Genomic DNA, 12,988 nt, shown 5'->3' on the forward strand with positions numbered 1-12,988 from the left:
GATTGTTGCAAACAGAGGGAAGTATAATAGACGTGCGCTGGCCAAACTTTATTCTACTTTCTGTGATCATCCTGTCCCTTATGCTTCAGGTCTTTTTCCCCTTATTAATAATGGTAATTTCAAAGGAATTCGGATAAGTTATTTCAAATTTATTCTGTATCTTCCACCTTAGACAAAAAACCTGACTCTTGTTAGAAAATTTTCAGTTCCTGATGTAAAGTTGAAGATTCTTCACAGAAAACTCTCCAGTAGAGGTTCTGAGTGCCTATCCCCTCACCATCGTCTTATCCGTTTTTTTCGTTGATTTTGCGTCTGTACTTGTTTTTCTTTTCGTGTTTTTTTTTTATATTTATTCTTACTTCACCATATATTTACTTTATGTATCGTGTGGGTGAAAAATAAAATAAACAAACAAAAAAAGCCATTCCACAAACTGCAGGTACGTTTGGCTAATACCAAACATATTACAAGAGTAAGGAAAGCTTTATACTTCACTACTTCACCCCCTCCAATTGATGCAAGTATCATCTTTCGAAAAATTAAAAAAGGTACCTTTATGTCTAACTGATTTGAAACAAGGTTGAGTGTAATGTTTAAATAGAGTTTGTTTAAGCTTTTCGTCGTCAGTAAACCAGTTCCAGAAGCAAGGAGCTACATGAAAACAATCGTACCTTGGTAACAAATCGTTACCAAGAACAGTTAAACCACAGTAGGACTTAGAATAGCACCTATAGATAAACTATACATCTATTGGTGGAATTTATCTCTAAAGCTGAAATAAATGGAGTACATGTTTGCTATATTTTTTTTTTTTTGTTTAGTCTCTCATCTAGGATTTAAGCATCCTAGATGAAAATTTGAGCAAAATGAATGAACTTTTAGAGGTTTTACCAGTTCAGAGTGCTAGAATAGGTTTGAAAATTCATGTTAAGAAGACCAAGTCGCTAAAGCTAGGAATAAGTGAAGATAAAAAGGTTACGTTGGGTAACAAAAAGATTGATCAGGTGGACAGCTTCACTTAACTTGGTAGTATTATTAGTAAATAGTATGGGAGCGTGAAGATTCTAAAAGTAGAAAAGCCAAGGCTCTGGGTGTTTTTTCACAGCTAAAGAAAGTTCGGAAGAATAGGAAGGTAAGTCTGCAAACCAAGATTTGAATATTGGATGCTGCGGTGATGACAGCGGTCAAATGTGGCTCTGAAGTATGGGCACTCCAAAAAGAACATGAAGATTTTCTAGATGTTATCCAGAGAAATTGCCTACGAATTGTTCTTGGTACCCGGCTGACTGACCGTATTTCAAAGAGTAGGCTGTACGAAAAGTGTGGTTCAATCCCGCTTTCTAGGGCAATAGTGAGAGAAAGATTGAGATGGTTAGGGCACTTTCTGCGGATGAAGGATGACAGATTACCGAAGATTGTCCTTTTCGGCCAACCGTTTAGGGCTAAACGGAAAGTAGGTCGTCCACAGTTGGGTATGCTAAATAGAAAAAGATTATCACAATGGGGACGTGTTTACTCTCCACTGGCACCAATAATAACAGTTATAACAACCAACAATAATTTTCAGTTAATCGTAAAGTGGACCTTGCCAAATCGTAGTTTGATGTCCCAAAATGATAGAAAACACCACTTTCCCGCGTCAAAATTTTTTGGTCTCTAACATGAACAATTGAACTTTTGATTTCTGTTCGAATGAGCTCTCTCCTCTATTTGTTGGACCATCGATTTGATACGATCACTGCTGGCCAAAAAAGACGTAGTTTTGGTCTTTCTTATGGGGAAAAAAATACTTAACATCGATTTTTTGTAGACAGGAGCCTGAAACCTTTACAGTGTAGTTCGCGGTTAAACAATATTTTATATTTTTATCGTTATTGGTTGTTGTTGAAAAAATTATGTTTGTGAGCTGGTGACAAATTAGAACTATTGATTTTAGCTAATGACGATGAGCAGACTTGGCGTTGAATTTATTCTCAAACAGGGAAGATCTAAGAAATTTTTACAATATGACACCTTTAAGGCCGCCCCAATTTCCCTCTCGGATTGGCGCACACCCCTTCGGAAGGCATCAAAACATCAGAAAAGGTCTTTGCTCTTGGAATAGTTTAAAAGATGTGGATAACGACAGAGGCGGCTAAATACGTCTGGAAGACACAGAACGATCGAAAGAGGTCTTTGATCTTGGAATAGGCTAGAAAATGTTGGAGAAACGTAGAATGAGACTAAATAAGGGTGCAAGATATTGAAAGCGTTCGAAAAGTTATTTTGATCTTTGAAGAGGCTAGGAGATTTTGGAGAAGCGTCGGATGGGAGTATATGAGAGTGGGAGAAAATACAGTCGGAAAAGGAGTCTTGGTCATGATAAAAGGCTAGGAGAGGTTAAAAGAAGGTCGGATGGGATTAAATAAGAGTGCGAGACACTAAAAGTGACAGAAAAGTCAATTTGATCGTAGAACAAGCTAGGAGAGGTTGGAGAACCGTCGGAAGGGAGTATATGAGAATAAAAAAAAAAAACAGTTGAAAAAGGAGTCTTGGTCATAATAAAAGACTTGGAGAGGTTGAAAGAACGTCGGATGGGACTAAATAAGAGTACAAGATGCTAAATGCGCCAGAAAAGTTATTTTAATCTTGGAACAGGCTAGGAAATGCTGGAAAAACGTCAGAAGGGAGTATATGAGAGTTGGAGGGAAAAACAGTCGGAAAAAGAGTCTTGGTCGTGATAAAAGGCTAGGAGAGGCTGAAAGAACGTTGGGTGGGACTAAATAAGAGTGGCATACACCAAAAACCTTGCAAAAAGACTCGACTAAGCAATAAGACAGTAAAGCGTGTCGTAAGAGATAAAAAGAAGGTCAGGTGAAACCAAGAGGGTTTGGAAACACTAGACTAATTCGTATGAGATTAAAGGAAGTTCAATAGGGAAGGGAGGGCTAGATGAGACCAATGCAATTGGACAAAAGCTATACAAAGACGTAAGAGAGTAAGGTAAGTCGTATAGGGGCAAAGGAGAGCAAGGGAGGGTCTTTGTCAGGTATTGAGGATTATGTAAGCCATAAAGATACCTCAGAAGGAGCATACATAACTAGGAAGGTAAAAAAGGACTTAAGGAACTCCAAGTTTTGTAAAGACGTCCAGAAGGACTATCAATGTCAGAAGGGGCCAAAAAGATCAAAGGGAGGCTAAAAAGTCTGGTAAAAAGGAAGGCCAAAATCTTTACGTGCAGAAATGAAATAGTGGAATTTTAGTATGTTTTGCCATTGTAAAGGTTTACGACAATGAAACTCAAAGTGAAATTGAATTAAGTGCCGTGGTTGCGCAGTAAGCTTCATCTCAAGCTGGTAATACAGGACCCCGATTCTGAACCCGGTAGTAACAACAAACTGCAAAGGGCGAGTAACCTCCAAATTATGTTTGTTGTAATGATGGTGCGCAATCCATTCGGCTTTATTAAATTTATTACAAATTTTTCTATTTCATCTGCAGTTCTCCAGCCTTTCCTCAATAGCAGACATTAAAGCTGTTTCTATCAAATAGTTCGTTATAACGAACTGTAGTAAGGAGCGACCCGGCTCAATAGTAACCAAAACTCTAAAAAATGGAATTTTGATACCAATAGCTACATCAAGAGAATCACATTTTAATGCTGATTTTAAATATATAAGTTTCATCAAGTTCAGTCCTACCCATCAAAAGTTACGAGCCTGAGAAAATTTGCCTTATTTTAGAGAATAGGGAGAAACACCCACTAAAAATAAAAGAATCACACCATCAGATTCAGCGTATCAGAGAACCCTAATGTAGAAGTTTCACGCTCCTACCTACAAAAATGTGGAATTTTGTATTTTTTGCCAGAAGGCAGATCACGGATGCGTGTTTATTTGTTTTTTTTTTCAGGGGTGATCGTATCGACCCAGTGGTCCTAGAATGTTGCGAGAGGGCTCATTCTAACGGAAATGAAAAGTTCTAGTGCCCTATTTAAGTGACCGAAAAATTGGAGGGTACCTAGGCCCCCTCCCACGCTTATTATTTTGCCAAAGTCAACGGATCAAAATTCTGAGATAGCCATTTATTCAGCGTAGTCGGAAAACCTTATAACTATGTCTTTGGGGACGACTTACTCCCCCACAGTCCCCGTGGGAGGGGCTACAAGTTACAAACTTTGACCTTTGACCAGGAAAGTGTACAGACGTTTTCGGGTGGATTTTTTTGTTTGGAGGAAGGGGCTGAGAAGAGTGGGATGTACTGGGGGTACTTTCCATCGAGGAATTTGTCACGGGAAGAAAATTTCCATGAAGAGAGCGCAGGATTTTCTAGCATTATTTAAAACAAAACAATGAAAAAATAAATATGAAAACTTTTTTTCAACTGGAAGTGAGAAGCAGCATTAAAACTTAAAACGAACAGAAATTATTACGCAGATGAGGGACTCACCTCCTCCTAATACCTCGCTCTTTACGCTAAAGTACTTTTAGTAATTTCAACTATTTATTCTACGGCTTTTGTGATTCAGGGGTCATTCTTAATGAATTGGGACACAATTTAATCTTTAGTGTAAAGAGGGAGGTACTCATGAGGGGATGAACTCCCTCATATGTGTAATAAAAACATGAGAATACAAAAATTCGTTACGTAAGCTAATTTATAAGTTACGTATATCTTTTATTTAATTTTTTTATTTAATTGACAAGATAAAGTGAGTCAAATTTTTACGTCAATTACTAAAAAACAACTTCCTTTAAAATTTGTTGCGGTTTGAAATACCCTGTTTATGAGACCTGCTATGGTAGCTAAAGCATAGAACTTGTAAATAAAAATGGTACAAACACATTGGTAAAAAGATCGGTAAAAACACATGAGCAAACTCTAGTAAACAGAAATTGGAATGATTTTTTTTTAAACATGCATTTATGGAATAATTTGGTTGGTGTAAGAAAATTCATTACAAAAAGAAATGAGGGGAACAAAGCAAACTTTATAATGAGGGAGTGACTACTTTCAGGAATCAAATGCACCAGGTGATGGGAAACTGTGGCAAGCATGGCAGAACTGTTTACCACATGTGAGATTCTAATATGTAAAGTGGGGAAGGGGAAGGGGTGCCCTCTTAGTTTACAACACAGATGTATAGGACAGTAATCTTTCTTTTTCTCTTTTACACTGCTAATAGGACTGCTCTGACTCAATCACTTGCTCTTGTACAAAGAGAAAAAATTTGGGACGCCAATTATTAGCTTTTTCGCTTTTCTGGGCTTTCATCGATTAATCTTGTTAGGCAACAGCGTCTTTCCAATTGCTAATTATCAGAACATTCATAATACGGTTTTTCTTGCCAACCCGTTCTTCTCTTTGAACTAAAGAACGTCGTTATTTTTTCCATCAAATAGAATGTAATTAGTTCACTTGCTTTTCTAGTCATGGTGGAATTTCCTCGATACTCTGACAAGTTAGAAAAAAAAACTTTTTCAATGATATCAAGCGTTCCAATAAGGGGCGTCAATTCCCGGAAAAACAGGTGGGGAAGAGTATTTTTTCAAGGAAGATCCGAAAAATAAATATTCGTCAAAGTCTAGACGGAGAGATTCAACTATTTTTTAAAACAAAATAAAATTCCAAAAGAGATATTTTCCAAAATATCGCGAATGCAAAAGCTATGATTATGTTTTGCATTGGTTATTTATGAATTGGGAATGTTTGGCAATATTTTTTTAAGTGTTCCCCTTATTCAGAAGTAAACATTGCTAAATTCAGCATTAAACAGCAAGGGTAAGTAGTTTCAATATTTGACAGACGGTTGTGCCTGACACGTAGCGGGTGTGGTACTGAATATTGTGACAAAATGGATGGATTTTTCTGGATTTTTTTTTTTTACTAAATTTTGAATTTTTTTTTGTACAGAACTTTTTTCAACACATTTTTATTGAAGAACTTTTTTCCATGCATTATTCTTTCCATACTTCATTTACATATTTGTCTTCAAAATTATTTTCAATGACGATGACAAATTTTGCTTTTTTTAGAATTTTAACCAGACGAGCCTGAAGACATTCCCATCTTTCGTAAATACCTGTCTGAAGTTTTCTCTATGATGAGCCGTGTCTGACAACTAATAATTATTTATTTGTCTGATTTTGTTAATATTTGGTATAATTAACGGTGAGAACTCGGATCTATTTGATCTTTTTATCTTAGCTCAACTTAGATTGAATTCTAAATTTAGACCAACAGTCAAAGCCAGAAATTTCAAATTGACATGAATTCGATCCGGATTTCTGATTGAATCGAAATAAGCTTGAGCGTTTTTCCTAGCAGACGTTGTGTAGTAAGTGTTGGTGTGGTACTGACTGATTAGGCTAGTTTTCGCCAATTGCACTTTTTAAAAGAGTTTGACTAAACAACTTTTTCAAAACTAGCCCAGTTGGGTGAAAAATAAATCGTAAAACTAGGTTTATATTGCCTAGGCAACTTGAAATGCTGTAGCAACCCTTTGTTGGCCTCGCAAAGAAAAGAGTTTCAGAAGTAACACTTTGATCAGGAATCTGAAGAAGAGAGGTAGAAATATTATATTTACTCTGTGGCCAGTTGAGCCTTAAATTTATGTATGTAATGTGCCGTTAAGTATGTTGGAGACAAAATATTGACCTTGTACCCAGATAAATTATAAATGTACATATTTAATTTACCTTTAAATGTACATGAAACAAATAAAGTATGCACAAACTGTTACTAGTAAACACTAGTAGGCTCTACACCCTGCTTAGGTTTTGTTTCTTCGCTGTTATTTAATTCCGTAGGGATGATAAGCTCAATGTAAGTCACAAATAGAAATGGTGGATAACAGTAGATGATAGAACGTTTAAAACCATGGACGGATTGAAAGTTCTAATATAATATTATCAAATCTAGTTATTACTATAAAGCTATTTGTCGCTTGGCAGAATCATATAATACAAATAAACTGCAAATAATTTAGGAACTATGTCATTGTGTTTTATCATTACTTATTATCGTTACATAATCGCTTAATCCTAGGTCAAAGATGATTTTTCTTACCTTCAAATGTATTAAAAACTATTAAAAGGTTGACTAGTTGTGTAAAACTTTTCAACCTTTCACCGATGAAAATTACTGAACCCTAACAAACGATTGACGAATCGCTTTGCTTCTGTTTCTTTGCTATCTACTACAACTATGACTAACAATTTACCGCAGCACCAAATCTTCTGTGGCCAACACATCTATGCTTTCTTATCCTCCATTCCAATCTATTCAAAGCCACCCTCCCTCTTTACACTCTCCCAAGAAGTTCTAAGAAGCTGCCTAGAACTTTTTACAGTTTGCTGTTTGAGATCTGTTAGTCCGACGGGTACCCAAAACAATCCATTGACAATTTATCTGGAAAACATCTAGGAAATCCTTCTCCTTCTTTTGGAGCGCCCATGCTTCAGAGCCATATTTGACCACTGTCATCACTGTAGCTTCGAATATTCTAATCTTGGTTCACAGACTTTTCATCCTATTCTTCCTGACATTTTTCAGCTGTGAAAAACACCCTGGGCCTTGGCTGCTCTAATTTTAATACCTTCACTGTACCCAACGTCCTTACTTATAATACTACCTAAATGAGTGAAGCTGTCATCTTGATCAATCTTCTCGATGTTCAAATTCACCTCATCACCTTCACTAATTCCCGTCTTAGCGACTTTCTTCTTACCATTAATTTTCAAACCTAGGCAATTGGAGACCACGGAATCAAATGGGGAGGAAAAACGCTCCTGGACTTAGATTATGCTGATAATTTAAGCATATTAGATGAAAGTGTGAACAAAATGAATGAATTTTTAGAGGTTTGCGAGTTCAGGGTGCTAAAATAGGCTTGAAAATTAATATTAAGAAGACTAAGTCACTAAGGCTAAGAATAAGTGAAGATGAACAGGTGACATTAGGTATTGAAAGATTGATCAGGTTGGGAGCTTCAGTTACCTTGGTAGTATTATTAGTAAAGATGGTGGGAGCGGTGAAGATGTTAAAAGTAGAATAGCTAAGGCTCAGGGTGTTTTTTCACAGTTAAAAAAAGTTTTGAAGAATAGAAAGATAAGTCTGCAAACCAAGATTAGAATATTGGAAGCTACAGTGATGACAGTGGTCAAATATGGCTCTGAAGCACGGGCGCTCCGAAAAGCGGATGAAAATTTACTAGATGTTTTCCACATAAATTGCCTACGGATAGTTCTGGGTACCCGGCCGACTGACCGTATTTCAAACAGTAGGTTGTACGAAAAATGTGGTTCAATCCCGCTTTCTAGGGCTATAATGAAAGAAAGGTTGAGATGGCTAGGCCACGTTCTACGGATAAAGGATGACAGATTATCGAAGATTTTCTTTTTTGGCCAACCGTCTGGGGCTACACGGAAAGCAGGTCGTCCTTGTCTGGGTTGGGAGGATGTCATAAATAAAGATTCAAAGGAAATGGGATCTCTTGGGAGGGTGTAAAGAGGGAGGCTTTAAATAGATCAGGTTGGAGGAGGAGCGTGCGTAGCTGTGTTGGCCTCAGACGGCTTGGTGCTGCAGTGAGTTATTAGTAGTAGTAGTAGTAGTAGTAGTAGTAGTTCTTCCATCCAGAACTCTCAAAATACACTTTGTACATTCTAGTTACCACCAACAGAGTTATGAGCAGTTTCTCAGAAAAAGCTATTAGTATTAAGTTGAAACTTTGAAGGCGTAGTGAGAGGGAAGTTGAACCGACGAGAAAGCACTCTATGCTACTGCTACTACTTTTGCTACTATTACTACGACTACTGCTACTGATGCTCAGGGCAGGAAGGTGAAACTTTCAGAAATTCGTTTAGGGGTATGTTGAACTAAATCCATACACACTCTGTGCATGCACGTTGTCGAAAGAGTGTCAGAGTATCCCAGGAATGGTCTAGGGTATCAAGTTGAAACCTTCAGGGCATTTTACGGGTTATGTTTAATAGGCAAAATGAAGAATGTGCATACTACTACTACTATTACTATGACTGGTATTAATGCTATTACTGCTGCTACATTTGCTACAACGACTACTGCTACTACGACTACTACTAGTATTATTGAAGCTAAAGGTATTATGGCGAAACATACAGAGACTATCAAATATAAGGTGAACTAAGCTAAATTGAAACATGCTATGTGAATGCAGGTTATTAAAAGGGCGTAACAGCTTTACCTCAGTAACCGCTTAGAGTACTAAGTTGTAAATTTCGGTGCATGTTGAGGGAATGTTGAACGCACCAAAAGGTACTATATACATACTACTAATACTTTTACTAGAACTGAAAAAAATACTGTTTTACTGAAAATAAAATAAATCGCAAAGACTTTCTTTTATATTTACAGCAGCAAAGCAAAAATGGAAATTGCAGTGAAGTAAAATCTTGAACTACTGTTTTTCCAAGAAATCATTTCATTATACAGCAAATTTTCAGTCTATTTTCATTAGTTCTTTCTAGTTTTTCAGGTCCAGTATTGAAACCAAATAAACACGTAATAAAAAGAGATTAAGAGACCTATAATCCCTGACAATTTAATACAATATAATTTGTCATTCTCCGAGAGATTTTGTTGCAACGGTGATGTATTTGCACCCCTTGATTGATGTTTTTATATTTAGGAAAGGCTTCTTCTATCTGTTTTGCCCCAACATGTTGCGGTGCGCATGAGAAACGATCTAGGATCCGCCAAAGACAGCCAATTCAAAAAGATTTATATGAGTCGCCATGAAAATGTCAGGTTAGTCTTTTTGTACACTTAAATTTTTATTCCGTTTTTTTTAAGAAGAAAGAAAGGGTTTATTAATAAAAAAAACATAACAAAACCTGAAGCAAAGCTTGTTTAGGTAAATAATCATCCCATTAGGCTTAATTATAAATCAGCTTATGAAATGTGACGACAGTCACCCACCACAAACAAAACAAAACAACACCACAAACAAAACAAGAAACGACAAAATATCAACTAAAAACCGTTCAGAAGCTCCCATCATCAATTCAACCAAAAAATCCAACAATTTGATTAATTTAATCAATAAGGAAACAAGGTTATAATCAAGGGCTCATTTATCAGTTGAGCAAGGGAGAGAAGTTTCAAATTAAGCGTGGGAATTATTAATAAAAAGGAGGAGAAAGGTAACCTAAGTATGGTCTGTTATCAAACGGTTCGTGGTAACGAATTGTAAGTAAGGAATGATGCGGCTCAATAGTGACCGAAACTCTAAAAAAGGAATTTTGATATCAATAGATATATCAAAAGAATCGGCTTATTATTTTTATTCCAAATATTTAAGATTCATTATATTTAGTCTTACCCATCAAAAGCTATGAGCCGGAGAAAATTTGCCTGATTCTTGAAAAAAGGGAGAAACACCCCCTAAAAATCAGGGATCATAGTAAAAATCACACCATCAGGTTCAGCGTATCCGAGAACCCTGATGGTTTTAAGTCTCCATCCTCAAAAATGTGGAATTTTGTGTTTTTTTTTGGCAGAAGAAAGGTAACAGATGCTTGTTCATTTGTTTGTTCTTTTCGCACTGGTGATCGCATCGAACCAATAGTCCTAGAATATCAAGATAGGGGTCATTCAAATGGAAATTAAAATTTCTGCTGTCCTTTTTAAGTGACCAAAACATTGGAGGGCAACTGGTTTTTCCAACAATTTTTCCTAAATGTCATCCATCAAAACTTTTTGGTGGCCGTTTTGCGTAAAACAGTTGAAAAAAAGACCAGTAACTGCATCTGTGAAGATAACATTAGCCCTCTACATCCCCTTGGGAAAAGTTTGTAAGTCAGGAAATTCACCCATTGTTTACGCATAGTCTTTCTTGTTGGGATGTATGCAGACATTTTCCGGGGAAGGGGTGGGGAAATTTTATTCTATGGGTATTTTCTGCGGGGATAATTTTCTGTGGGGAGGGAAGCTCCCAGGGGATGAACTTTCCAAGGGAAATTTTACACTGGGGGTATTTGCCAAGATTCCTATACAAAATTCTTTTTTTTTGTCTTACTGTTTCTTTGCCAACTCAATTATACATGTGAAGATATTAAGGAGATTTGTACGGGGATTTACCGGGTTGGAATTATCTAGAGTATCTTTCTGAAGGTGGGGGATATTCAGCGGGAAAAATTCTCCATGGGGATGTTTTTCACTGAATAAATTCTCAAGAGGGAATTTTCTGCGGAAACACCTTTCTACTAGAGGACCAAGGTATTTTTGAGAAGAATTTTCCACTGAGGGAGAATTCCCGGTATGAATTTAAAAACAATCAGAAATTAAAGTCATTTTTAAATGAAAGTGGGGTAAAAAAATTTTCTGCCGGAATCGTCGACAAAAATTTTTCCAGAGGTAATTTTCAGCTAAAATAGAATTGTCTGGGGGGTAATCTTCCTGGTGCGGAGGGGGGTATTCATTTGGGAAGAACTTGCATGGAGGGATTGTCCATGGATGATTTCCAGGTAATATTTAAAAATGATAAGGAGTTCAATTAAAAAACAATTTTTTTCAGCTGAAAATGAGGTGCAACATCAAAACTTAAAGGGGACAGAAACTGTTACGTATATGAGGAGGGTTATTCCCTCCTTAATATCTCGCTCTTTACGCTACTGAGTGAAATTGTTGACTAATCATTTTCCTCGATGTACGAAGTGGGAAACTGGCCTTAGAAGTTGCAGAAATGAAATATTTTGAAAGTATTTAATAAGCGTTTCATTATTTAAACAATTTTTTTTATTATTTTTGTGAACAATATCAGCATGTCATTATCTGCTTTGTTTAGGCTATTACAGTTTTTCAGCATAGACAAACAATTTCATATCTTTCTGATTTCAGCTCTTAGAGACATTATTTGGTAAATCCATTCTTATCGAACAGTTCGTGGTAACGAATTGTAAGTAAGGAGCGACGCGGCTCAATAGTAACTGAAATTCTAGAAAACAAAATTTTGATACCAATAGGTATATAAGAACTTGGCTTATTATGCTGATTCCAGATATATAAGTTTCTTTAAGTTTAGTGTTTCAAACAGTTCGTGGAAACGAACTGTAGTAAGGAGTGACCCGGTTCAATAGTAACCGAAACTCTACAAAATGGAATTTTGGTATCTATAGTTACATCAAAAGAATCGTATTTTAATGATGATTTCAAATATATAAGTTTTATTAAGATTAGTCGTACCCATCAAAAGTTACGAGCCTGAGAAAATTTGCCTCATTTTAGAAAATAGGGGGGAACACCCTCTAAAAGTCATACGATCTTAAAAAATCACACCATCAGATTCAGTGTATCAGAGAACCCTATTGTAGAGGTTTCAAGCCCCTATTTACAAAAATGTGGAATTTCGCTTTTTTTGCCAGAAGACAAATCTCGGATGCGTGTTTATTTGTTTTTTTTTGTTTTTTTTTCCCAGGGGTGATCGTATCGACTCAGTGGTCCTAGAATGTCGCAAAAGGGCTCATTCTAAAGGAAATTAAAAGTTCTAGTGCCCTTTTTAATTGACCAAAAAATTGGACGGCACCTAGGCCCTCTTCCACGCTCATTTTTTCCCCAAAGTCCCCGGAACAAAATTCTGAGATATCCATTTTATTCACTATAGTCGAAAACTTAATAACCTGTCTTTGGGGACGACTTACTACCCCGCAGTCCCCGTGGGAGGGGCTGGAAGTTACAAACTTTGACCTGTTTTTACATATAGTAATGGTTACTGGGCAGTGTACAGATGTTTTCAGGGGGATTTTTGGTTTTGGGGGAGAGTTAAAGGGGGGAGGGTTACGATGGAGGATCTTTCCATGGAGGAACTTCTCAAGGGGGAAGAGACTTTCAATGGAGGGAGGCGCAGGATTTTCTAGCATTATTTAAAAAAACAATGAAAAATAAATATGAAAAGTTTTTTCTACTGAAAGTGAGGAGCAGCATTAAAACTTAAAAGGAACAGAAATTATTACGCATATGAGGGGTTTACTTC

The 12,988-nt window shown here is 36.6% G+C and overlaps 1 protein-coding gene across 6 annotated transcripts in view; it reads left to right on the plus strand.

Moving 5' to 3' along the window:
- The window catches only part of LOC136041252 (adenylate cyclase type 3-like), a 248,448-nt gene that overhangs the window by 35,725 nt on the left and 199,735 nt on the right, over positions 1 to 12,988 (plus strand). For all 6 annotated transcript variants that reach the window (XM_065725862.1, XM_065725859.1, XM_065725858.1 and 3 more), the window contains exon 3: positions 9,647 to 9,765. In XM_065725862.1, coding sequence (XP_065581934.1) covers positions 9,647 to 9,765 — 119 coding nt within the window. The remainder of the gene's footprint in view (positions 1 to 9,646; positions 9,766 to 12,988) is intronic.

Source organism: Artemia franciscana, unplaced genomic scaffold, assembly GCF_032884065.1.
Source record: "Artemia franciscana unplaced genomic scaffold, ASM3288406v1 PGA_scaffold_1180, whole genome shotgun sequence".
Taxonomy (NCBI): Eukaryota; Metazoa; Arthropoda; class Branchiopoda; order Anostraca; family Artemiidae; genus Artemia; species Artemia franciscana.